This window comes from Pagrus pagrus (genome assembly GCF_965226575.1).
Source record: "Pagrus pagrus genome assembly, chromosome: 11".
NCBI lineage: Eukaryota > Metazoa > Chordata > Actinopteri > Spariformes > Sparidae > Pagrus > Pagrus pagrus.
In genome coordinates, this window is record NC_140195.1 from 1,207,235 (window position 1) to 1,231,384 (window position 24,150).

The 24,150-nt window shown below is 43.3% G+C and overlaps 1 protein-coding gene across 1 annotated transcript; it reads left to right on the plus strand.

The window, feature by feature from the left end:
* Window positions 1–1,694: 1,694 nt before the first annotated feature.
* Window positions 1,695–22,581, plus strand: LOC311265779 (myosin-7-like; the record flags this gene model as incomplete). Its single annotated transcript, XM_084367761.1, has 45 exons — window positions 1,695–1,794; window positions 2,033–2,136; window positions 2,472–2,615; window positions 2,717–2,873; window positions 3,224–3,251; window positions 3,917–4,010; window positions 4,100–4,192; window positions 4,589–4,652; window positions 4,794–4,892; window positions 7,684–7,787; window positions 7,942–8,080; window positions 8,991–9,109; window positions 9,227–9,376; window positions 9,973–10,143; window positions 10,323–10,502; window positions 10,724–10,856; window positions 10,985–11,061; window positions 11,265–11,352; window positions 11,686–11,803; window positions 11,911–12,034; window positions 12,154–12,290; window positions 12,467–12,637; window positions 12,815–12,899; window positions 13,099–13,341; window positions 13,432–13,608; window positions 14,566–14,711; window positions 14,918–15,008; window positions 15,105–15,262; window positions 15,702–15,933; window positions 16,300–16,426; window positions 16,543–16,661; window positions 16,889–17,085; window positions 17,470–17,653; window positions 17,755–17,920; window positions 19,067–19,191; window positions 19,277–19,392; window positions 19,493–19,679; window positions 19,799–20,008; window positions 20,122–20,247; window positions 20,509–20,599; window positions 20,690–20,769; window positions 20,849–20,953; window positions 21,048–21,143; window positions 21,519–21,662; window positions 21,766–22,581. The coding sequence occupies 45 exons, from the start codon at window positions 1,695–1,697 to the stop codon at window positions 21,775–21,777; spliced, it is 5,811 nt and encodes a 1,936-aa protein (XP_084223887.1). The 3' UTR covers window positions 21,778–22,581.
* Window positions 22,582–24,150: the final 1,569 nt, after the last annotated feature.

The following is a 24,150-nucleotide window of genomic DNA, read 5'->3' on the forward strand; positions in this document are numbered from 1 at the left end:
TCATTAACACTCATATAAGAGTTAACTAACTAAATGTAACATGTACTAATGATGATTATAAGTATTTGATTTATAAGTATATGTTTTAGTGCCGTTTCGAGAGTTTTAAGCTTATTATGGTGTCCGTCAGTTAATATAATGAATTGCAATTATTTTATTATTATTGACGTAAACTGTTCATATCATCGTGCCTACACTGGCCTGGAGGTGGCTGGACGGGGGATGTGTAGGTCAATACTACTTTTCCTCCAGCACTTTAATAAAGTCACGGTTCACCTCAAGCTTCACATCAACAGTCGGATCCTCTCTGATCGGACGTCTCAAGGATTTTAATTGAATTCTATGTTTTCAGTGTTGTTGATTCTGGGCGGCTTCACGTTCTGGTCGAGCCCGGGTTAGTACAGGATCACACTGACAAGCAGCAGCAGTACTGTGTGACGATGGCTGAGGACTTTAAAACAGTTATTTACAGTCAGGATTTGTCCAGGCAGTTTGTCTGTGGGTGCGACAGTGAATCAGCTCCGGCATGGAGGGAAGATAATACAGGGAGAGGCCCGAGCATTTCAGATGGATCCTCTTGAGCTGATGTGGCAGCTGTTCTCTCGGTCTGAAATCCTGTGTAATGCACCGAGGTAAGCCAAATGTATTGTCAAAATGGCTGCCATGCCAGTTTGTTGACATCACGGTTTAGTTTGGGTCTTCACTGAGCCTGCAGACTTCAACAGAGCAGTAAAGGACATTATGTGATCTGTTTTATCGTGATGTTGGGCGATAACTCTTCAGGTTTAAATCTGGTTAGAGTCTGTACTTTATGTTCTAGCATGAATGAGACGTACTGTGTGGATCACAGCCTGATGTATCTTCCTTCTCTGTGTCATAGAGCTCCATTAGAAACACATCAATGAGCCACACTGCTGTTCCTTCATCACCACGAACACACACTGTAGTTTATTTTTGCACACACACCGCCCTGCTGACACGAATACTCACTAGAGCACCAAATGTGGATTAATCTGCTGCTAAAAATAATCCAAAACCAAATGCAACAACTTCCTCCTGTTTGATAGAAATTACAGCGAGCAGCTGTTACAAAACTACTGTACTTAAAAAGAGAAGAAGAGGAAGAAGAGGAAGAGGAAGAGGAAGACGAAGAAGGTGAAGAAGAAGGTGAAGAAGAAGAGAATATTGAGAATATTTATGTTTGCACACATAAATAACGCCACCAAACAAAGTCGTACAATTACAGCAGCGCTTACTGGAAGTATGTAAATATATATATATATAATTAGAAAAGTCTGTAACACCAGAGACGCGGTTGTTTGACACATATCTCGCCCCTTATCCACCAAAAGCCAATCATCTGCCTTATAGCAGCTCAAGCAGGAAAGATATCAGCCAACTGCACTGTTGCACCGACAGGAGTGAGAATGACAACAGTTTTAATGTGACGTGATTCAAACATTAACAATAAACTCAGGTTTGTTCAGGTGTTCTGGTCGGCTCAGCTGACAGCGTCACATCTCACCGCTCTGGATCGAGCAGTAACAGAAAGTTTGGAACCAGGCTACAGTGTTACGACATATCACCATATAATCATATCCAACATGTAACACCGTGTATAGTCTCATCATCATGATAACGACATATTTAAATGCTACAGACTGCTCCTTTAAACAACGTGTTCCTGTCCTCAGATGTCTCAGTTCTTGGATATGAAGGAGTTTGGAGAAGCTGGTCGTTACCTTCGTCTCACCAACCTGGAGCATCTGGCTGCCAGGGCCCAGGCTTTTGATGGTAAACACATGTACACCTGTGTTTTAAAGACGACACCTGTGCAGCTGTTTTTGTTCTTAAAAATATAAATACAAACAAAATTATAGCAAATAAATCTATTTTGATTTTATGTTGATAGAAACATTACATTTTCTGGAGTTTTAAATCATCTAAATAATCCTTTAAAGTAAATGTTTTTCTGTTTCCGCACGTGTCGGCTGAGCACTAACTTTAAAACACTGTGATCCGACTCCCTCAGGGACGAAGAGAATCTGGATGCCTGATGATGCTGAAGCGTATATAGAAGTGGAGATCAGAGAGCTGAATGGAGACAAGACCACCGTGGAGACCAAGGACGGACGGGTTGGTTCATCACTTAGTTAATATTAATGTTTACGTTTAAAAAAAATATTAGTCCATTAGTTCTTTAGTTATTCAATCTGTGAGTCACTCAGATCAAATATAATGATACTTTTCAGGGCTGATACAAAAAATGATTATTAGAAATCAAGGAGACTGATAACAGATATCTGGAGCTGATATTCATTTGGTGTAAAAGTAAAAATCTTAGTGTCAAAAGTACAATTTACTCAAAGAACTTTACTCGATTATTTCCTTTTTCTGCTACTTTTATATTTATATCCAGACGTCTGGTACGTGTGTGTGTGTGTGTGTGTGTGTGTGTGCGCGCGCTTCAGTTTCTGATAGTGAAAGAAGACGACCTCCAACCAATGAACCCTCCGAAGTTCGACATGATAGAGGACATGGCCATGTTGACTCACCTGAACGAAGCTTCGGTCCTCTTCAACCTGAGGAGGAGATACAGCATGTGGATGATTTATGTTAGTGTTTGTTCTGATACACACACTTTAAAAATCTTTGCACAAAACCTGCTTCATCTTTTTATCTTTCCTCCTCATCCTACTTTCTTTCTTCACGTCAGACCTACTCTGGTTTGTTCTGTGTGACCGTCAACCCGTACAAATGGCTGCCGGTCTACTCTGCCGCGGTGGTAGCAGCCTATAAAGGGAGGCGTCGTACAGACACGCCGCCACACATCTACGCCATCGCTGACAACGCCTACGTCGACCTGCTGCAGAGTGAGTCACCTGTAACCTCTGACCTCTAACACTATATAGCCCTGTGTATATGGCTCCAGGTGAGCTGCAGCTAACTGTTACAACCAAAAAGGATGCTGATGGAAAGTCTGGTGAAGTTTTGTAGTCCACTACTATCATATAAATAACCGTAGATAAAAAGACTTTGCATAAATTTATCCTTTAAAACCCCTCAAATAATGAAACTGTCAAAGTTCTTTAAAAAGAGGCTCGAGGTCCTGAAGTGTCTTAAGATGGCTACAAAAATAAAAAGCATTCACACTGGAAAGTTTTGGGCCCTTTGGACTAACGAGACATATTTTCCTTTTGCACGGCTTCGTTTTCCTCCACAGATCGAGAGAACCAGTCGATGCTGATCACGTAAGTCACAGCTGCTTTCACATCACTAACAAATGTAATCTCATATAAACACAAACACAAATCAAAGCTTTATACGAAACATTAAGAGCTGAATACGCTTCAATTCACTGGTGGAATGTAATCGAGTACATAAGTATTCTACTGTTACTGAACTTTATACTTCTACTCGACTACATCTCAGCGGCACAGTTAACCATGTATCTCCAGATGTGTTGATGTTGTATGTTTGTGATAAACTGAAGGATGAAGTGTTTCTTCATATGTTGAGAAAATTCTCCTTCTGAAGATAAATAAACTCTTTACAAACCATCTTGTGTTTCCTGGAAGCTGCATCACCACAGCTGAAAACAGGCTGTTACTTTTTACAGATACGTGGTTCTCAATACTTTAATTAAGTTGGTTTTGAATTCAGGACTTTGACTTGTAGTAGAGTTTTATCTACACATCCTTTTTTCATTTTCTACACTACACATCCTTCATTTGTCTGTAACAGCGAGCTCCAATCTGACTTTCAACACATTAATCCGAAACGGTTTGCATGAATGAGCATGAAGTGTTTTAAGCTGCAGACTTCATTTTCTTTAACTGTACTTTTGAACTATTCAAAAATTATGTTCCTGAAAATGTTTTTCTAACCGTACCTTCGTCCTCTGTCGTCCTGTCAGCGGAGAGTCAGGCGCAGGGAAAACAGTCAACACCAAGCGGGTGATCCAGTACTTCGCCATCGTCGCTGCTCTGGGGGAAAACGTGAAGAAAGGAGTGAGTCAACATTTCTCTGTGTTTCTGTGTTTCTGTGTGTCTATGTGTCGATCAGTCATCAGTAACCTCGTCTGTCTCTGGTTATTCAGGGCTCTTTAGAGGACCAGATCATTGAAGCTAATCCTGCCATGGAGGCGTTCGGCAACGCCAAGACCATCCGTAACGACAACTCTTGTCGCTTTGTGAGTTCAATAATGTCAATATTAATGAGTATGAAGAGTTGGGTTGTATGTTGTTATTTGTCACCTGTGGTCGAAGGTTACACTTGTTTAAGCACTGTACTTAAGTAATTGTAATTTTTTATTGAGAGAGTATTTTCCTCTCATGCCACTTTATGCTTCTAATCTAATGACATATGGTAAAATGGTATAACAGTTACAGAGGACATTTTTATCATTTTATGTTGATAGGTTAATTTCTTGATTAAAGTCACATATTTTCACCATAGTAACATTTTCAATGCAGGATTTTTCTCTGTATTTTTACGGTTGTGGTATGAGTACTTTTACTTAAAGGATCTGAATACTTCCTCCATCCCTGTGTGTTACTAAGAGCCTGGTTCTGTTTGTGTGTCTCAGGGAAAGTTCATCAGAATTCATTTTGGGCCGACAGGACGGCTGGCGTCTGCTGACATCGACATGTGTGAGTCACATTAATCAATATCTTAAGAATCTGAAACACAAGTAAATTGTTCTCTTATCCAGTCTATTATTCTGTTTTAACTCTTCTGTACTGAGCAGTATCAGTACTACAGTACAGTGAAGTATGTGTCTATTTTATCAGATCTACTAGAAAAGTCCAGAGTTGTGTTTCAGCAGCCGGGAGAGAGAAGCTACCACATCTACTACCAGATCCTGTCCAATCACAAGTCAGAGCTACAAGGTAGCCCCGCCCACCACTACAACCTATCCAATCACACACCAGGATCACCATCTATTATTGATACGATTATTTTTTAAAATATACTTTTTCTGTGCAGATGTGGCGGCCATGTTAGTGTTGGTGATAGACAACACAAGAAAGTTGAAGCTGTTTTAAACAAATTTAACTGCAATTTTCTTAAATTGCTAACATTAGCTTTTAAATTGACACACATCATTTGTGTAATCCATCGCACAATCAAATGTTTGACAGTTTGTCTGTCTTTGCAAAATATGGTCACTTGGAACAAACCGGAAGGGGAGGGGCTTAACCGCTTAAATGGGACAAACAACCCTGCTCTCCCCTACTGTTCCTTCTATACTTTAAAGTAAAGTTCAGGTATCTCACTTGTAGTGGAGTATTTTCAGTCTGATATTAGTACTTTTATTTAAGTAAATGATGTGAATACTTCCTACAGCACTGTTGAAAACATTCCTACACAATAATATCTGATCTTCTGCAGAGGTTTTATTCACCAATAAATCAAAATATGTGAAGTTCAATCAGATTGTTTGTATTTGTGAATTTAACAGCAACAACACTAATGTTATGCTAACTTACATGTTCATTTACACGACAAATAAAGCCACAGTACAGAATATAACCTCCACGACATCATCTCACACACAGCAGCAGACACACAGGTAGTTTTTTGACTCACCTTATTTGACGCTGAAGTCTTTTTGTTTCCTTCCCGGAGGCTAACAGAGGCTAACAGAGGCTAACAGCTCTGTATGTCCCGCTGAAGCTGAAGCTGCGATGCTAACTTTGTTCGCTCGTTGCTAACTTCATCTCCTCTCCGTTGCAGTTAGCTAAACTGCTATCATTAGCAACACTAGCAAACAAGCTAGCTCCCAACGATGCTAATTTAATGTTAGCGTATTTGTTTGTAGTCTGATTCTGTCTCAGTTCAGTATCAGGATGTTTTCCGTCACGACACTCACGCACCTGATTGTTTAATTAACCGCTGAGCAACGACTCCACCTGTTTCCCGCATGCGCAGAGCCGCTCTGACTGTAACTGCAATACCATGTTTGACCGCGCGGACAGCTGTTAATATCGAGGGGGGCGCTGTTTCACTCACTTCAGGAAACACTGGTAAATAGAAAGCGGAAGTGACGCCTCTTCCGGTGACCACCAGGAACTTATTTCAGATAAAACTAATAAAATAAATAATTACAAACTTAACACTGACGAACTCAGCTTTCACCTGCAGGTGTCAGTCTGAGCAGATTTATTGTGCTTTTCATCTGTTTCACTACCTTTTCTGAGCCCAGTTGGCGGCCATTTTGGATGTTGGTGACCAGTGTTGGGCAAATACTTTCAAAATGCAACATATTACATATTACTAGTTGCCTTTATTTTTAAGTAATATATTACATTACAAGATTACTGTCTGCATAGAGTAATACATTACTTTTTACACTTCGTTTTAGTTACTCTCAACAAAATGCCCAAATAACAATGAAACAGCCGAGATCTGTTTAAATAAACAAATGGTCTTGGACTCAGAGATGAGCAGGCAGACAGAGGATCACAGTCTGATATATTATGAGATAAGAATAAAAAATTTTAATTGTAGGCTCAGTCATATGAAACACAACAGACCTATATCTTCTATAATGTAGCCTATAATGACACGACAAGACAAACATCTCTTCTTTTTATTGTAGTCCACAGAACAAGGAATGCATGGACACTCTCTATATACTGAACCTGTTGAAAAAATGCTGAATTTTTCATTAAAAATATTAATATAAAATATGACAAGGACATTCTGAAATAAGGTCCAATGGAGCAAACAGGAAGAGACGTGACTTCAGCTCTACTTCAGACAAAATATGTGTGGTAGTGAACGGAGGGAGACAAATGACTTTTTGATCCCACTTGAATTGTGCCATGAAATACACTTATGATGTTTGACAGTCTAAAAGATAATTTCACAAGTAGAGACTCAGTAGAAACATTTACACATATTTTCTGATTATCACTCAAAATATTGTTTTAAGACAGTTCATGATGGCAAAAAACATTGTTTCACTATTTATACACACAAATCCATCAGAAGAATAGAAAGAGATAGAAACATAATTCAGTCCATTTACACACAGTTATTTTTTAGAGGTGTGAAAGTCGGCTTGTCTCCACACGATGTATAAATAATGTTTATCAAAATAAAACTGCATTCACTGATGAACAGGAAGTACTTCTTGTTGAGTTAAAGACGGACAGATACAAGTGAGAGGGAAAAACTGCTGCTCCTCTCATGGGAGAAAAGTTTTGTCTCTGTTGTTTGGAAACGAACAGGACTTTGCACAGGAATACAACTAAATTTCAGTGCAACTCCTCGGAGGTCATACGAATAAAAACACAGCTAATTGACAGACGACTCCAAAACGCATAAAACCAAATAAGTAGGTAAAAGTAGAATAACAATATAAATATAGTAAATGTGTTTTGCACTTGGAAAGGATAAAACTCAGCATATTATTGCATTTAAACCAGATATTGCACAGAATATATAACTGAGAAAAAATGGTTTCCTGGGTGAGATCAGTCCATGATTGTGTCAGTGGCCCGGTTGAGACATCAGGTTCTGTATTTCTCCTCAAGTGTGCTGTAACTGTGCTGATGATTTGTTTGAGTGCGTCTGAGCAGCATATAACACATATAACCTGTCTCCTCTCAGGGTTAATTATGATCATTAAGACACAGTTTTTAATGCTGTAATGAATGTTGTCCTGTGTTGCAGACATGCTGCTGGTGACCACAAACCCCTACGACTATCACTTCTGCTCTCAGGGGGAGACCAAGGTGGAGAGCATCAATGATGGAGAGGAGCTGCAGCTCACTGATGTACGAAACACACACACACACTGCAAACAAACACACACTAATCTCTGATGAAGTATTCACTAATCTGTGTGTGTGTGTGTGTGTGTGTGTGTGTGTGTGTGTGTGTGTGTGTGTGTGTGTGTGTGTGTGTGTGTGTGTGTGTGTGTGTGTGTAGCACGCCATGGACACGCTGGGCTTCACTCCGGAGGAGAAGTACGGCTGCTATAAGATCGTTGGAGCCATCATGCACTTTGGAAACATGAAGTTCAAGAAGAAGCAGAGAGAGGAGCAGGCCGAGGCCGACGGCACAGAGAGTGAGAGTCCGAACACCTCGTCACCTTCACACAGACACAACAGTTACTCTGTGCCATGGAGGCAAACATAAAGCTCCTTAGCTGTATTTATATAATCAATTTTAAACACAAATTCAAAGTCCTTTACACAGACAAAGAATCCCAACAAACACTGGTCGGATGGTAACGTTCTGTTTGAATCAAGAATGGTTCTGGACAGACATCTGAAACGGTCTCAGAAGAGCCTCTTTTACAAATCAGAAAGTATGAATCATATTATTTCTGTGTAAAAAACAAAAGCTTTGTATTTTTTATTACAACCACGTGACTGACAATTTATCTGGATGTGAAATGGTTGTGATCAGACAGCTGCACTGTGACGTCGACTCCACACACAGACAACAGCCACTTTTCATAGAAACACGTTATCTACATGTACAGTAAGTTATAATTATGTGTTAGCGTTTTAAGCCTGTGGAGTTTGTAAGAGCCAAAAATCTTTAACCGAGCCGTCTTCGATCATACATGAGAGAAGTTCGACTTATTATTAATTCACACTGTGTTCATGAACTTTAGCAAAAAAGCTGATCAGGCCGGTTTGTAGTGAACAACATGTTTTGATGTTGCTAGAACGCCAAGAAACAATAATGGGACATTCAACATCTCAGTGTTTGCTGGGAAAGTATTCAAATCAATATGATATAAAAAACAGAATCAAATAAATTAAGATGGAATAAAATAAGATAAAAAAAGTAGATAAAATTAAACAAAATCTAATGTGGTTCAGGTGATGATATAAACCCAACAAGATGTGCGTCATGTCATGTCAGGTACTTCTTTGCCTCATTACGGTCACAATCATGTAATACATCTGATCGGGTATTGATGGGTATTGGCAGATGAGATGAGTGTGTGTGTTGTGTGTGTTGAGGTGTGGATAAGGCTGCGTATCTGATGGGCATCAGCTCTGCTGACCTGCTGAAGGGCCTCCTGAACCCCCGCGTCAAAGTCGGCCACGAGTTCATCGTTAAGGGACAGACTGTAGAACAGGTAATCAATCAATCAATCAATCAATCAATCAATCAATCAATCAATCAATCAATCAATATCATCAGTCTTGTGTATATTTGCTGCCACTGACCCTGACCGGCCATTTAATGTGTGCAGGTGAACTATGCGGTCGCAGCACTGGCCAAAGCCACCTACGACCGTATGTTCAAGTGGCTGGTGGGTCGCATCAACTCGTCCTTGTCCACCGCTCTGCCTCGTCAGTACTTCATCGGCGTCCTCGACATCGCCGGCTTCGAGATCTTTGAGGTAAAGAGGAGAAAATTAAAGAGACGTTCATGTATTGAAAACCATCATCTGATCTGAAGCTGCAGAAGATCCACCAGTTACATTAACTTCACAGGAATCAAAGTCAGCCCTGGTTAACAGTTAACTTCTGTGAGACTTCATGATAGTGGGTTTATAAGGAATAAACATTAGCATGGGTTAGCAGTTACCTCTTGTGAACATCACAGTCAACAGGAATTAATGTTAGCCTGCGTTGATCTCCACAAATATTGACTTTTATTCTTTTAATAAATGGGTTCAAGGGGTTAAAGTTATTAGATTATAGACTATTACATCATCTTTATCTGGACTTTTTCTCAGAGTTTGGGTATTTGAAGTGCACATGGTGGGATTTTTAAACATCATTTCTGACATCAATATGTTTTAGCATCACTGCCTTTTCAATGTTAACTTGTCTTAGGATAAGAAAAAGTGAGAAATGCTTAAATGATTAAATACATCAGTTCACCAGAATGTTTTTGTTTTCTTTAAATCCATTAGTTATCCAACAGTGATCTGTGAGGGAGGTGGAGGTCGTGTCCGTCTGTGACACTATATTATTTTTCTTTTCTCCTCAGTTCAATAACTTTGAGCAGCTGTGCATCAACTTCACCAACGAGAAGCTGCAGCAGTATTTCAACCACCACATGTTCATCCTGGAGCAGGAGGAGTACAAGACCGAGGGGATCGAGTGGACCTTCATAGACTTTGGTTTGGACCTACAGGCCTGCATAGACCTCATAGAGAGGGTATGTGGGATTGAACTTGCATTGGTCGTGTCCTGTGTTTATCTCTTACTGTGTTTGTAAAGCTCAAATATATTTGAACTCATGGAGGTACATATCATTGTAAAGTGTTATCAGTGGGATACTAGCTTTAATAGATGGATAGATAAATTAAATGACGACGATACATTTTGGATTTTCAGCCCATGGGTATTCTGTCCATCATGGAGGAGGAGTGCATGTTCCCCAAGGCCACGGACAACAGCTTCAAAACCAAACTCTACGACAACCATCTGGGGAAGTCGCCCAACTTCCAGCGGCCGCGGCCGGACAAGAAGCGCAGATATGAGACGCACTTCGAGGTGGTGCACTACGCTGGAGTGGTGGGTATCAGCTCAGTCCTCTGGTCAGTATTTATTAAAGATGTTCAGTTTTGGGCATTCTTCGAGGATGATGGAGCCTCCTGATCAACACAAAGGAGACGAGTAGAGTTTAAACAGGAGACTCAACCTTTCTCTGTGTAGAGTTAAGAGTCCATCCAGGGTTGATGTCACATTAATAATTAACTCACAAACAGTTGTTGTGTGTGCGTGTCTCACTGTAGGTGCCGTACAACATCACCGGCTGGCTGGACAAGAACAGAGACCCTCTGAATGAGACGGTGGTGGTTCTGTTCCAGAAATCCTCCAACAAACTGATGGCTGGACTGTTCGAGAACTACATCAGCTCTGAGATGGGTAACTACACAAACAACACAAACCCAAAGACTTCAGCCACAGCAGCACAGCACACTTTAAAGACAAGAAATACTGGTGTGCTGAGACTGTGTGAGAATAGTGAACTAGTATTGTTCTGCTCGTTTCAGCCGCTGATCCGAAATCTGAAACCAAACACCGGAAGAGGAAAGCAGCTTCCTTCCAGACAGTTTCACAGCTACACAAGGTGAGTTACACGTCGGTCACACCTGTGATTCTGGTTAAACACAAACATGGGTTCAAACACAACAAGTCTGAATTTTGGTGCTCGCCACCATCTTTGTTAAAAAGGGGTGGAGCCTAGGTGGAGCAAGCACCTTGACTACCTGTGATAGGCTGAGAGACTCAACCCGGTTCTAACTCTTTATCCGTCTCTGTGTTTAAACACAGGAGAATCTGAACAAGCTGATGGCTAACCTCCGCAGCACTCAGCCTCACTTCGTCCGCTGCATCATCCCCAACGAGTCCAAGAACCCAGGTAACAAAACAACAATTAACCATTAAATCTTTGCTGAATTAGCTATTAGCACTTCCTGTTTGCAGTGTACTCATTTATGTACAGACAGCTATCACTGGATTACTGTGACACTGAACATGATGTTTCTAAGGGAAGTTCTGCACATAAAAGGAGCGTCTATTTGAGGATTTATGTTTTACTGTGAAGCTCCAAAAATATTTTGTGGACTATGAACTGATTTGGGGTGAACGGTACCTTGAACATCAATGTTCTGCATGAAGTGGAATAGAAAGTGATCTAAAATATTAAAATATTATTGAGGCTGTCAGTGAAGATGTCTCATGTGTTTTCCAGGTGTGATGGATCCCTTCCTGGTCCTCCATCAGTTGAGGTGTAACGGAGTCCTCGAGGGGATCAGGATTTGCAGGAAAGGCTTTCCAAACCGAATCCTGTATGCCGAGTTTAAACAGCGGTCAGTCCAAAAAACTGAACCACACACAGAAACACAATCTTATTTGTCAGATGTTTACAGATCCAGTGCGGTACTCTCAAATAATCATGTGAACTTTTCTCTCTCAGTTATCGCATCTTGAATCCTTCTGCGATTCCAGAGGACTCGTATGTGGACAGCAGGAAAGCTGTGGAGAAACTGCTGGGCTCTCTGGACATAGACCACACCCAGTACAAGTTCGGACACACTAAGGTGCAACACAAAGACTGTGAATAACACTCACAGGGTCTAAAGATGGAGGCTGTCGTGTGTCGAGACTTTTAACGGCTAACTCGACTTACGTCTTGAGTTTTGTGATCTTCTCCTCTCAGGTGTTTTTTAAGGCAGGTCTGTTGGGTCAGTTCGAGGACATGAGGGACGCCCGTCTGTCTCAGATCCTCACCACCGTTCAGGCCATGTCCAGAGGGAAGCTGATGAGGATGGAACGAGAAAAGATGATGCTGCAAAGGTCAATATGACACCCGTTAGATTCAAAGTAAAAAGAATAATAACATCAAAGATAAGGTGACGTGCAGGCGGACAGTTTGTCAGTCACGTTGAATCTCTGCTGGACGGAAGAAAACCAACTTTTGAACTTTTGTTAGATCTTAAAACAAAGCTGTGGTGTTTCACTGCTCCTCTCAGAGATGCTGTGATGGTGATCCAGTTCAACCTCAGAGCCTTCTTCTCTGTGAGGACTTGGCCGTGGATGATGTTGTTCTATAAGCTCCGCCCCCTGCTCAGGAGCGCCCAGGTGGAGAAGGAGCTGGCTGCCCTCAATGAAGAGTTCAAAAAATTAAAAGAGGCCTACGACAGGTCTGTTCACCCGTCTGTCTCCATGTCTGACCGGCTGTTTGTGTCCTGTTTACATGATTCAAATGTTTAGATCACGGTTTAAAAAAGACAGATGAGCTTCTGATATGTGAGTAAATCATAAGTCTGCTGCAGCCTTTTGTTTCTATCCTTCATCTTGGTTTGTTTTTTCTCCTTCAGGTCAGAGGTAAAGCGGCGGGAGGCCGAGGAGCGGCAGGTGGTTTTGGTTCAGGAGAAAAATGACCTTGGTCTGCAGCTCCAAGCTGTAAGTCACTGAAACCATCACTGTCCTCTTAAACCCATCTAAATCTGCTATTTACATGCAACAGTGCTGTCCTTTATCGGACAGGTGTTTGTACCTTTAGCATCAATAATTACATTACATTTTGAACTTTTTAAAATCAGCTAATCTCTTGTAAACTCATTCTTTACTTCGATATCTCTCAATCATTTCAATCATCCAGGAGCAGGACAACCTGGCGGATGCAGAGGACCGCTGCAACCAGCTGATTCAGTCCAAAATCTCTCAGGAGTCGAAGCTGAAGGAGCTGCAGGAACGTCTGGAGGATGAGGAGGAGGTGAGCGCCACGCTGACGTCCAAGAAACGTCAGCTGGAGGACGAGGTGGTGTCACTGAAGAAAGACGTGGACGACCTGGAGATGACCCTGGCTAAAGTGGAGAAAGACAGACACGGAGTGGAGAACAAGGTGTGTTCATGAAAAACTGTATCATCACTTCAGACCTATTAGTCCGTCACTGGTGATGGGAGGAGCTGACGAGTTTTTCTCTCCATCCAGGTGAAGAATCTGTCCCAGGAGATGTGTGTTCTGGATGAATCCATAGCGGCTCTGAGCAGAGAGAAAGCCGCCCTGCTGGAAGCTCACCAGCAGGTTCTGAATGACCTCCAGGCGCAGGAGGACAAGGTCAACATGCTCGCCAAGGCCAAAACCCGACTGGAGCAGCAAGTGGACAATGTGAGAGACGTAACAAAAAGTCTAAACATTAAGAAAACAAAGCTGTCCGTCCAGACGTTGGACAGGAAGAACCGTCTCTGCACCCATATGTATTATATATATTTATATACTGTATGTGTTTGTCTTGTCTTCTTGTAACATGTCAGCCTGTCTTTCTTCTTCAAAGTCTTTAATGATGTAGGAAAAACCAGAAACCGAACCAAATAATACTCAGAGCTAGACTCTACAAGTCTGTGAAGACGTTCTTCTGTAAATGTTCCCTCTTTTAGTTTTCTATCGAAGGGGGTAAAAAGTGCTTTCCAACATGTTAGTCCAAAATCTCCAAAAGTGTTTCTCAGGCCAAATCAAATCTCCTACAGGATTACTGGACCCACATCCAGGTACTGTACTGAAGAACAAGACTACCTAAAGAAACTCCAGACAGAAAAACAAACGGAGGGACGTCTAAAACCTCCTTCATGACCACAAGAACAATCTCAAAAGCAACTCTAGAAGCTCATCAGATACTATTAGACCCTCCTAAGTGGCCACTAGAACCAGGACCTTTAGAAACTTTTAATGATCATAGAACCACCTAAAAGGCACCAACAGAGGACCTGGAGAACCCCATTACATCCTTGGAAACCACAATAATTACCTACAGGACACCTACAGGCTCCTCAGTGACTATAAGAACTGCCCAAAAAAGTGCTAAAACCCTCCTAAAGGTACCATCTAAAAGGACCTCTAGAACCTGCCAGAACTCCTGTGGACCACTACAACTACCCATAGGACCCCTTGAAACTCCTGAAAGACCCCTCAAATGTCCTCACTGACGATCTAAAGATCTTAAAGGATTTGAAGATTCAGTAGATAACTAACAGACGGGTGGTAAACTGAAGTGAAACCCAACCTGAACTCTTGATATCGAGAAACTGTCTCTTGTTTCTGACGGCCTGTCTTCTCTCTGACCTGCAGATAGAAAGTTCCATGGAGCAGGAGAAGAAGATGCGGATGGATCTAGAACGAACCAAACGTAAGCTGGAGGGGGATCTGAAGCTATCTGTGGACTCTGTGAAGGACCTGGAGAAGCAGAAGGAAGAGCTGGAGGAGAGACTGAGAAAGTAATAAATTACATCCAGAGCTTTTTAAATGTTATTTAGGCTTCTCTGCCTGTCTGACAAGATGATTTCTCCACAGGAACTAAGCTCAACTCCAAAAGGATCAGTGTGAAACTGATCACAACTACTTACTGAATAATAAAGATTGTTTCTTTTTCATTTCCTACTCTGTTTCTGTTTCCTCTCTGTCTCTCCATACCTCCCTAAAGAAAAGACTTTGATTTGGGTCAGCTTCAATCTAAAATGGAAGATGAACAGAGTTTGGTTGCTCAGCTTCAGAAGAAGATGAAAGAGCTTCAGGTGGGTCAGACTGATCCAGGATATAACTTGTTCAGCTTCCTGATCTTCCTCTTCATCACTGCTGCTGCTACAGGACTGTGTTTTTCGGTCCCTCAGACTCGTATCGAGGAGCTGGAGGAGGCCCTGGAGGCGGAGCGGGCCTGGCGCTCCAAAGCTGAACGTCAGAGGAACGACATCGCCAGAGAGCTGGAGGAGCTCGGAGAGAAACTGGAGGAGGCAGGAGGAGCCTCGGCTGCTCAGATCGCTCTCAACAGGTCAGTTTGAAAACTGTGATTGAGACTGAAATACTTCAACAACTATCAGACGGACTGTCCTGAAATGTGCTCCAGACGTTCACGTTCCCCTCAGGAGGAACTGAAATCGAGAGGTCAAAACACTTTGGTTTATGGCCACATACCTGCAGAACTGATGGCGTTCACATCAGCCTCGACTAGACTTTGTGTTCACTGCTCATTCGCTAATGTTAGCATGCCAACATGCTAAACTAAAATAGTACACATTTTAAAGATGATACCTGCTGGACATCAACGTTTTAGCATTGCCATTGGGAGCATGTTAGCATGTTGATGTTAGCTGTTCGGCTAACTAAGTAACTGTCAGTTTGCCATCTCGTTAGCTCAAACAGGAAGTTAACACTGTTGATTCAAGAGACCATGTTTACCATGTGACTCCATGACTACTTCATGTCAACAGGAAGAGGGAGGCAGACTTCCTAAAGATGCGGCGGGAGCTGGAGGAGGCGGGGCTTCACCACGAGGCGACGGCCGCCACGCTGAGGAAGAAGCACTCGGACACGGTGGCCGAGCTCAGCGAGCAGATCGACGCTCTGCAGAGAGCCAAACAGAAACTGGACAAGGAGAAGGCCGAGGTCAGGCTGGAGGCCGACGACCTGGCTATCAACGTGGAGCAGCTGTCCAGGAGCAAGGTGCAAACAAGCCCACCTTAAAAAGAGAATTTAAAGGAGCAGTACACCAGTTTTATCAATGTCAGATGATCATCTACCAGGCAGGGTTTCAATCACAGGAAATAGACGGATCACGTGTCTTTAACAGGTTTTTAAGCGATCAGAATGTGAAATCATGCGTTTCTGCCGCCGTCATTTTTAAAATGCTCAGTCCAGAGACACGAGACAGCGTCATTTCCTGGACGTCATCATGTGAGCTTCACAAGGTGTAGGACTGGCTGGTCACCTTAGAGAGGAGACGTTCAACGTAACATGGACCGAACTAATGTGTGTGTGTGTGTGTGTGTGTGTGTGTGTGTGTGTGTGTGTGTGTGTGTGTGTGTGCAGGCAGCTGTGGAGAAGATGTGCAGGGTTTTTGAGGACCAGCTGAATGAAAGCAGAGGCAGAGCGGAGGAGCTGCAGAGACAACTGACCGAAGTGTCTGCTCAGAAAGCTCGAGCGCTCACAGAGAGCGGTAACACACACACACACACACACACACACACAATAATAAAAACAATACAGTTTTGAAAGAAGAGCTCATGAAGGAGGCTCAGCTCACCCACTTTTGACTCCCTCTGTTTCTTCCAGCTGAGTACAGCCGTCGTGTGGAGGAACGGGACGCTATGAACAGTCAGCTCCAGCGCTCCAAGGCCGGGGTTTGCCAAAACTATGAAGATCTGAAGAGGCAGATGGAGGAGGAGAGCAAAGTAACACTGAACCTCCTGTTTATCAATGTTCAGGGCCCCTTTCATGCTAACTAATGTCTGTAGATCTCAATAAACCAACCTGTAGCTCTCTGATGAAGTTTTGTTGACTGGAATATGTTCAGTCTTTTTAGATAAGATCATCAGGTATGTGTTTGAAAGTAACCACGTGTGTGTGTGTGTGTGTGTGTGTGTGTGTGTGTGTGTGTGTGTGTGTGTGTGTCTTTCAGGCCCGTGTGGCGCTGGCTCACGCGGTGCAGGCGTCCCGTCATGAGTCCAGTCTCCTCAGAGAGCAGCTGGAGGAGGAGCAGGAGGCCAAGGCCGAGCTGCAGAGGGCGCTGTCCAAAGCCAACAGCCAGGTGGTTCAGTGGAGAGCCAAGTACGAGACGGACGCCGTGCTGAGAATAGAGGAGCTGGAGGACACAAAGTAAGAAGGCAAAACAGTATCACACACATGATTGTACACAAATTAAGTTTCTACAGAGATTTCAGCTAAAATGAGAAGTTGCTTTGGTCAACGTCTGTCTGAAATCAAAGATGCCTTAAAAAAACTTCAATCATCAAAATCCAGTCCACGTTCATCCTCCCCAGAGACGTGTTAGATTTTAATGAGCCCTTGACTTTTCTTCTGGCATCACCCTCAGGACAAACTTTACATTTTTACCTCCACTTCTGTTGCGGCTCTAAAACTGTCAGGTTGCACTTAAATTGCACATTAATGTCGACTGAGACCTGCAGCTTTTTCTCTCCAGTTGAGCAGCAGGTGTTTTGTTTTTTAATTGTGTTGTCTGTCTGGTGTTTTGGTTTGCAGGAAGAAGTTGGTGGTCAAACTGCAGACTGTTGAAGAATCTGTGGAGGCGTCTCAGGCCAAATGTTCCTCACTGGAGAAATCAAAGCAGGGTCTGCAGACTGAGATTGAAGACTTAGTCGTTGAACTGGAGCGATCCAACGCTGCTGCTCTCACTCTGGACAAGAGGCAACGCAACTTCGACAAGGTCAGTCAGCAACACCGACTGTGACCCTCGACAGAGTTACTTACAATATTCACCACCTGTAGACGTGGAAGGTACATTGGTTTGTTTTTTGTTTGATGCAGTTGTTGAGCGACTGGAAGCTGAAGTTTGAGGAGAGTCAGACGGAGCTGGAGGCGTCGCAGAAAGAGTCCCGCAGTCTGAGCACCGAGCTCTTCAGACTGAAGAACTGCTACGAAGAAGCTCTGGACCATCTGGAGACAGTTAAACGAGAAAACAAGAACCTGCAGGGTAATCTCACTCCGTCTGTCGCCTTCAGTTAGAGACGCCACTTTCATAACTTTAGTTTCTTGTGAATTTGGTCTTGCATGGTGAAGGTTTGACGTCTCAGAATCTGGAGACTCCTGATGTGAATGAAGGCAGGTTTCTATGAGCTGAAGTGTAATGAATGAATAAAATAAATAATAATAGATAAACAAGTAAAGTCTGCCCGCACGCTAGCTAGCCACACGGCAATAGGTTGCTGAATCCTTTCTTGCAAGCAAACTTGCTAGCTAGCTTTTATTTCACACACATTATAACCTTCAGCCAACTAAAAGTTTAGTAACTATAGCCTTTCATTTAGGCAGCCACGTCTTTAAAGGTCTTTAAACAGTTCACCGAAAAAGTCAAATCCAGCCATCATCTCCTCCTGATGATATAAAGTCAGGCTCAGTCATCGTCTCCTCCTGATGATATAAAGTCAGGCTCAGTCATCGTCTCCTCCTGATGATATAAAGTCAGGCTCAGTCATCGTCTCCTCCTGATGATATAAAGTCAGGCTCAGTCATCGTCTCCTCCTGATGATATAAAGTCAGGCTCAGTCATCGTCTCCTCCTGATGATATAAAGTCAGGCTCAGTCATCGTCTCCTCCTGATGATATAAAGTCAGGCTCAGTCATCGTCTCCTCCTGATGATATAAAGTCAGGTGAAGTCTCGTAGTCCACAGAACATTTCTGGAGCTTCACAGTAAAACAGAGTTGCAGCGTTCTGCTGAACAACTGAAGCAGCTGGAGATGATTTAAAATGTAAAAAAACAACTGAGAAATAAAATAAAACATCTCCATGCAGCTCGTCTGGAGTGATCCAATACTCTGCAAGCCCCGAGATCAAAAACTGATCTGAAAGATGTTACTGACACACTGTTGGGAGCTGAAATCTTCACTTGCTGGTCGACGCATCAATAAAATCTTTTTTTGGAATAAATTTGGGATCTCAGGGTTTCAGGGGGACATCAGACTTTCTTTATTAACCTTTGGCACTTTGTTCCAGAACTACAAAAACCCACTGTGTGAAACAGGAACATTAAACCACAGGACATGTACTCAGACAGTCGACTCATACGGACCTAAATGTACATTGTGACTGACTTACAAACTGATTGTGTTTGAATTCAGAGGAGATACTGGACCTGACTGATCAGATCAGCCAGGAGGGGAAGACCATCCACGAGCTGGAGAGGATGAAGAAGCTCCTCCATGTGGAGAAGAGCGACATCAGAGCAGCTCTGGAGGAAGCAGAGGTAACAACTTAGCTGCTGTCGATACCCGTCAACTCTCTACCCACTAAACTGTTTACTAAAAACCTACCAACTCTCAACCAACCAGGGAACTCTGGAGCACGAGGAGACCAAGACCTTGAGATTTCAGATGGAGCTGCAGCAGATAAGGACGGAGATCGAGCGCAGGATTGCAGAGAAAGACGAGGAGATCGACAACCTCAGGTACCAAAGAGATTACAGACTCACTTGATATGATGATGGATGAGATGACGCTGAAGAAGCATAATGCGTTAGAAGTGTTAATACCAGTGCTGTCCACCAGGCGGAGCCACCAGCGCTCCCTGGAGACCATGCAGGCCAGTCTGGAGGCGGAGATTCGTACTCGCAGCGAGGCAGTTCGTCTGAGGAAGAAGATGGAGTCCGACCTGAACGAGATGGAGGTTCAGCTGGGACACGCTAACAGACAGGCAGCTGACAGTCAGAGGATCATCAGACACCTGCAGACACAGGTACGCTCTATAATACCGAAGGTTTCAGTATATTAATGATCGATCTGAAGAATCTGAACACTTTGATTCTTGGTGGTGAAATGTTTAAAGAGACCTCGGCGCGTCGTCTCCTCTCACAGGTCAAAGAGCAGCAGGTGGATCTGGAAGATAAAGTCCAGCTGACCAATCAGCTGAGAGAACAGATCGTCCTGTTGGAGCGGCGCTGTACGCTGATGACAGCTGAGGATGAGGAACTTCGTGGGATCCTCGAACAAACCGACCGCGCCCGCAAGATGGCCGAACACGAGCTGGTGGAGGTGGCGGAGAGAGTCAACCTGCTCACCTCACAGGTGCACAGACAACACACACCGTCAGCAGCAGAGTTCACCAGCAGTTTATGTGTCAGGACTTTATTCTTTATTGATTCACTAATTAACTGATCGATGACCTGACTGTGTTTCAGAACACAGGTCTGGTGAACCACAAGAAGAAGCTGGAGACGGATCTGTCCGTGCTGACAGGAGAGGTGGACGAGGTCTTGGAGGAGAGTCGCAGCGCTGAGGAGAAAGCCAAGAAGGCCATCACTGATGTCAGTCCTGACCTTTGACCTCTGTCCAAAACTGATCCTGAGTCCTTTGTTATTTTTGTTCTTTACCAGCTGCTGCTATTTTACTGTCGTGGATTTTTTTGTGTTTTGAACCTTTTCTGTGGTCCTTCTTTCTCTTCTCATCAGCTTTTCTTCATCTTGTTGTTGGAACATTTTTATGAGTTGAATATTCAGTCGTTATCCTGAAGGAGCTGGGGACTACTTGGACTGCTCTGAATCTTTTGCATGCATGTGTTTCACCAGGCGGCTCTGATGGCGGAGGAGCTGAAGAAGGAGCAGGACAGCAGCAGCATGTTGGAGAGATTCAAGAAGAACATGGTGTCTACAGTGAAAGGTACAGTAATGACAGAGTTCAGCTGCTGCAGGTGAACGATGCTCGTGCTGCTGCAGGTTGATGTTAACGGCGTCCGTGTGTCTCCGACAGAGCTGCAGGTCAAACTGGACGAGGCGGAGCAGATGGCGCTGAAGGGAGGAAAGAAACAGCTTCATAAACTGGAGACGAGAGTGAGTAGAGACAGAAAGTGGGTTGTTCAGACTGAGCAGCAGGAGGTGAAGCTGACAGGAGCTACTGCTGTGTGTGCAGGTGAGGGAGCTGCAGACGGAGCTGATGCTGGAGCAGAAGAAGAGCGAGGAGTACCAGAAAGGAGTCCGTCGCTACGAGAGGAGGTGCAAAGAGCTGATGTACCAGGTCTGATTTCCTCACATCGTCCGGCTGCTGCTTCTGTCAGATGTTCTGTTGGTTCCATGTTCTCTGTCAACTCTCATTGGTTCTCTTCCTGCAGACGGAGGAGGACAGGAAGACTCTGCTGAGGATGCAGGAGCTGATCGAAAAGCTTCAGGCTAAAGTCAAGAGCTACAAGAGACAAGCTGATACCGCTGTGAGTCATTCAGTGAAGCAGCACAGGTCAAACACAGACAGAGATCATGTTTGAAGTGCTGTTATTGATGTTTCATAACCATGGCAGCGGTCTGTGGAGCAGCAGGAAGTTGTCCCTGTTTTTTTCCCTCCACCCGCCTTCTTGTACAAGTCTGAAGAAATCCATACAAAACTTTAGAGTTGAGACAGCTAGCTTAGCATTAGCCTGCAGTTAGCTTAGCATTAGCCGACAGCTGCACCTCCTGTGTGATGAAGACGATCAGCTGACTGGTACCGGAGAAACATGTGTAAACATGTAGTGTTAACTTACTTCTGCTGCCCCAAAGTTGTCAAAGAAAGCTGAATCACAGCTGTCGTTCCTCTGTGTGTCCACCAGGAGGAGCAGGTGAGCTGCAGCACGGTGCGTTTCAGGAAAGTCCAACACGAGCTGGACGACGCCGAGGAGAGAGCCGACATCGCAGAGACGACCGTCAACAAGCTGCGGATTCGAACCCGCGAACAGACCAGCAAGGTCGCCATAGTGAGTCACCCTCTCTTATTACTATATAATTTCTGTAAACAGAATTCAAACGCATCTTTAGTAAAAGTTTAGTGTTTCTAATCTGCTGTTTGTGTTTCTGCAGATCGCTGAATGAAGCTCTGCTGCCTCTTCAAACATCATCAGTGTGTTTCTGCTGTTGTGTGATGTTTCTGTGTGATCTGTGCCGTGTGATTAGAGTCCAGCACCACCGGGGGGAGCTCATGAGTCTTCATCTGCTGTGTTGTCGATATGTTTCTATATTTCTTCACTGTGAAGCATCATTAACTGGTCTGTACAGGAAGTGTTGAGGGCAGCGAGTTATTTTAAATTACCACACAGCACTGAGTGAGCTTTAACATTATAATGTTTCATTTCAATCACAGGTAGCTGGTTTGGTAATGTTTCAAGATGGAGGGAGAAGGAGAGAGCTTTAATCGGTGTCGGACACAAAGTTTTGATTGAAAATTTTCCTGGTTGCTGAAAATGTAGATAAAGGTGCATGTTTTAGAGAAAGTTAAGACATATTAAGGGACATTAAGTGATTTAGACAGTGGTTACATTTATAGTACATTTCATCAGTCATGTATCAAGTGATGTTGAACACTTGAGAACAGTCACCACCGCTGCAGCTCTACTGTTTAGCTTCTTTTAGCTCATAGATTTTGGTTTCACAGCTCATTAACAGTATGAGTCGAGACAGTTGAGTCCATCAGGCTCTCACCACCCATCCATACAGCTTTGTTTCTACAAAACAAACCAACACCGCTCCAATGGGATGATCATGTTCTGGAAGAAGGCAGCTTAATGCTAACATGTTAGCTATGACTACTTTATAAGCTAATGGTACACCAGAGCTGAATTTCTGCCTCCTAGTGGTCAGAAATCCTCCAGTACTGCTTAAATGGGATCATGCTGACAGTTGGAAAAAGCACAACTACAGTTATTAAATGTAAAATGAATAATAAACTAAGTGCCTGTATTCAGACTGTATGTGTGACTGATGTTTTACTGTAGTCAGTGTTTTTGACTGAAATCTTCAGTGTAGTAAAAGACAAAGAAGAAATAAATACCTGTAGGTGTTTGATGTACAGTTTGTCAACTTCTTTAACTTCGTCTCCTACAGAACGAAACACATCCGCCTGTGACACACGAACCATTAAGTCCTTTAACAACAACAAGAACAGCAGTCACAGTGGCTCTACACACGTAACAGTGTACCGGACACGTTCACCCGCCCACATACCTCGTGGAATAATGGCACTTGGCGGGAGGTCCACTCATGTTTGCCAGATCTGAGAAGAAATGCCTGCAGAAAATTAAAACACACTTCAGAGAAACCACTGATTATTTCCCTAATGATTGACAGGGCTGATAATATTGTGACCACATGGGGCCGGTCCGACCAAATATCTCTGACGAGACTGCAATTACACTGCAGGCAGGAGCCTTTTCCAAAGGAAGTCGAGGGATGAACAACGTGTTGATATTTCACATCTCAACAACATCAGCTAAGGTTTACAGTCCCCTAGAGGCTGTAGTGCTAATTACACCCAAAATATGGACACGTTGGACCGAACAAACAACTACCTGGTGATTTATCTGTTCTGAGAGAGTCACCAGCAGTCGGTCCTTCACAAGAGTAAAAGTAGTTTCAACAACAAAACTAAAGCGCCTGGCTAACTTGAATGGGGATAAAATAATTTAATCGTGCGGCTCTTCTAGACTTTGCAAATTTTTTTGGACTGAATAGCTCAAATTATGACAGTCAAACGAGTCATGTCTCGGTGGTTGTGACGCTCAAAAAAATGTATCCACCATTTTTCAGACGCATCTTTCACAATGTTAACTTATAGGAAAAAGTATGTTTGGCCTCAGTGCATCATGTGACGATGTAGCCACACGGTTTGGCTCTTGGTGGCACCTGACTCCACCCAACTCCTGGCCAACCAAAAATGCACAACAAGGTGGAGCTAAAGCAAAGCAGAGGTAATTAGTAAAACAAGCGCACCTGTCTGGTTGCTAACAAGCTACCGGTTTAAACCAAGGATGTTATATTAAATCTGAACTCAGTGTTGGAGGTGGTGGCCCGTTCATTCCTCAGTGGCGTTTTGAAGACAAAATGGCGCCACTTCCCGGCTATGAAAATACCCGGATCTAGTTTGTACGCGCGCACACACTAGAGTCTACCAATTATGCGTAACTTTAAGACTTAATTTAATTTAAACCAGTGAGTTATATAAAACATCATCCTGTACAGTTGTCACAAAGGGATGCATTAGTTATAGAGGCCAAAACTGTAAACATGTTTATTTCTGCTGTAAAGTTTTGACAGACTGTGACATGAAGCCCCGCCCCTTCCGGTTCCCCTCATGGACCTCGTTGATCAAACCTTTGTCTGGTAGTGATGAGGAGAGACAGACGATGCACTGATCCTGTTTGAATCACACACGATGTTTGTTATCAGACTAATGAAACATCAGACTGTGAC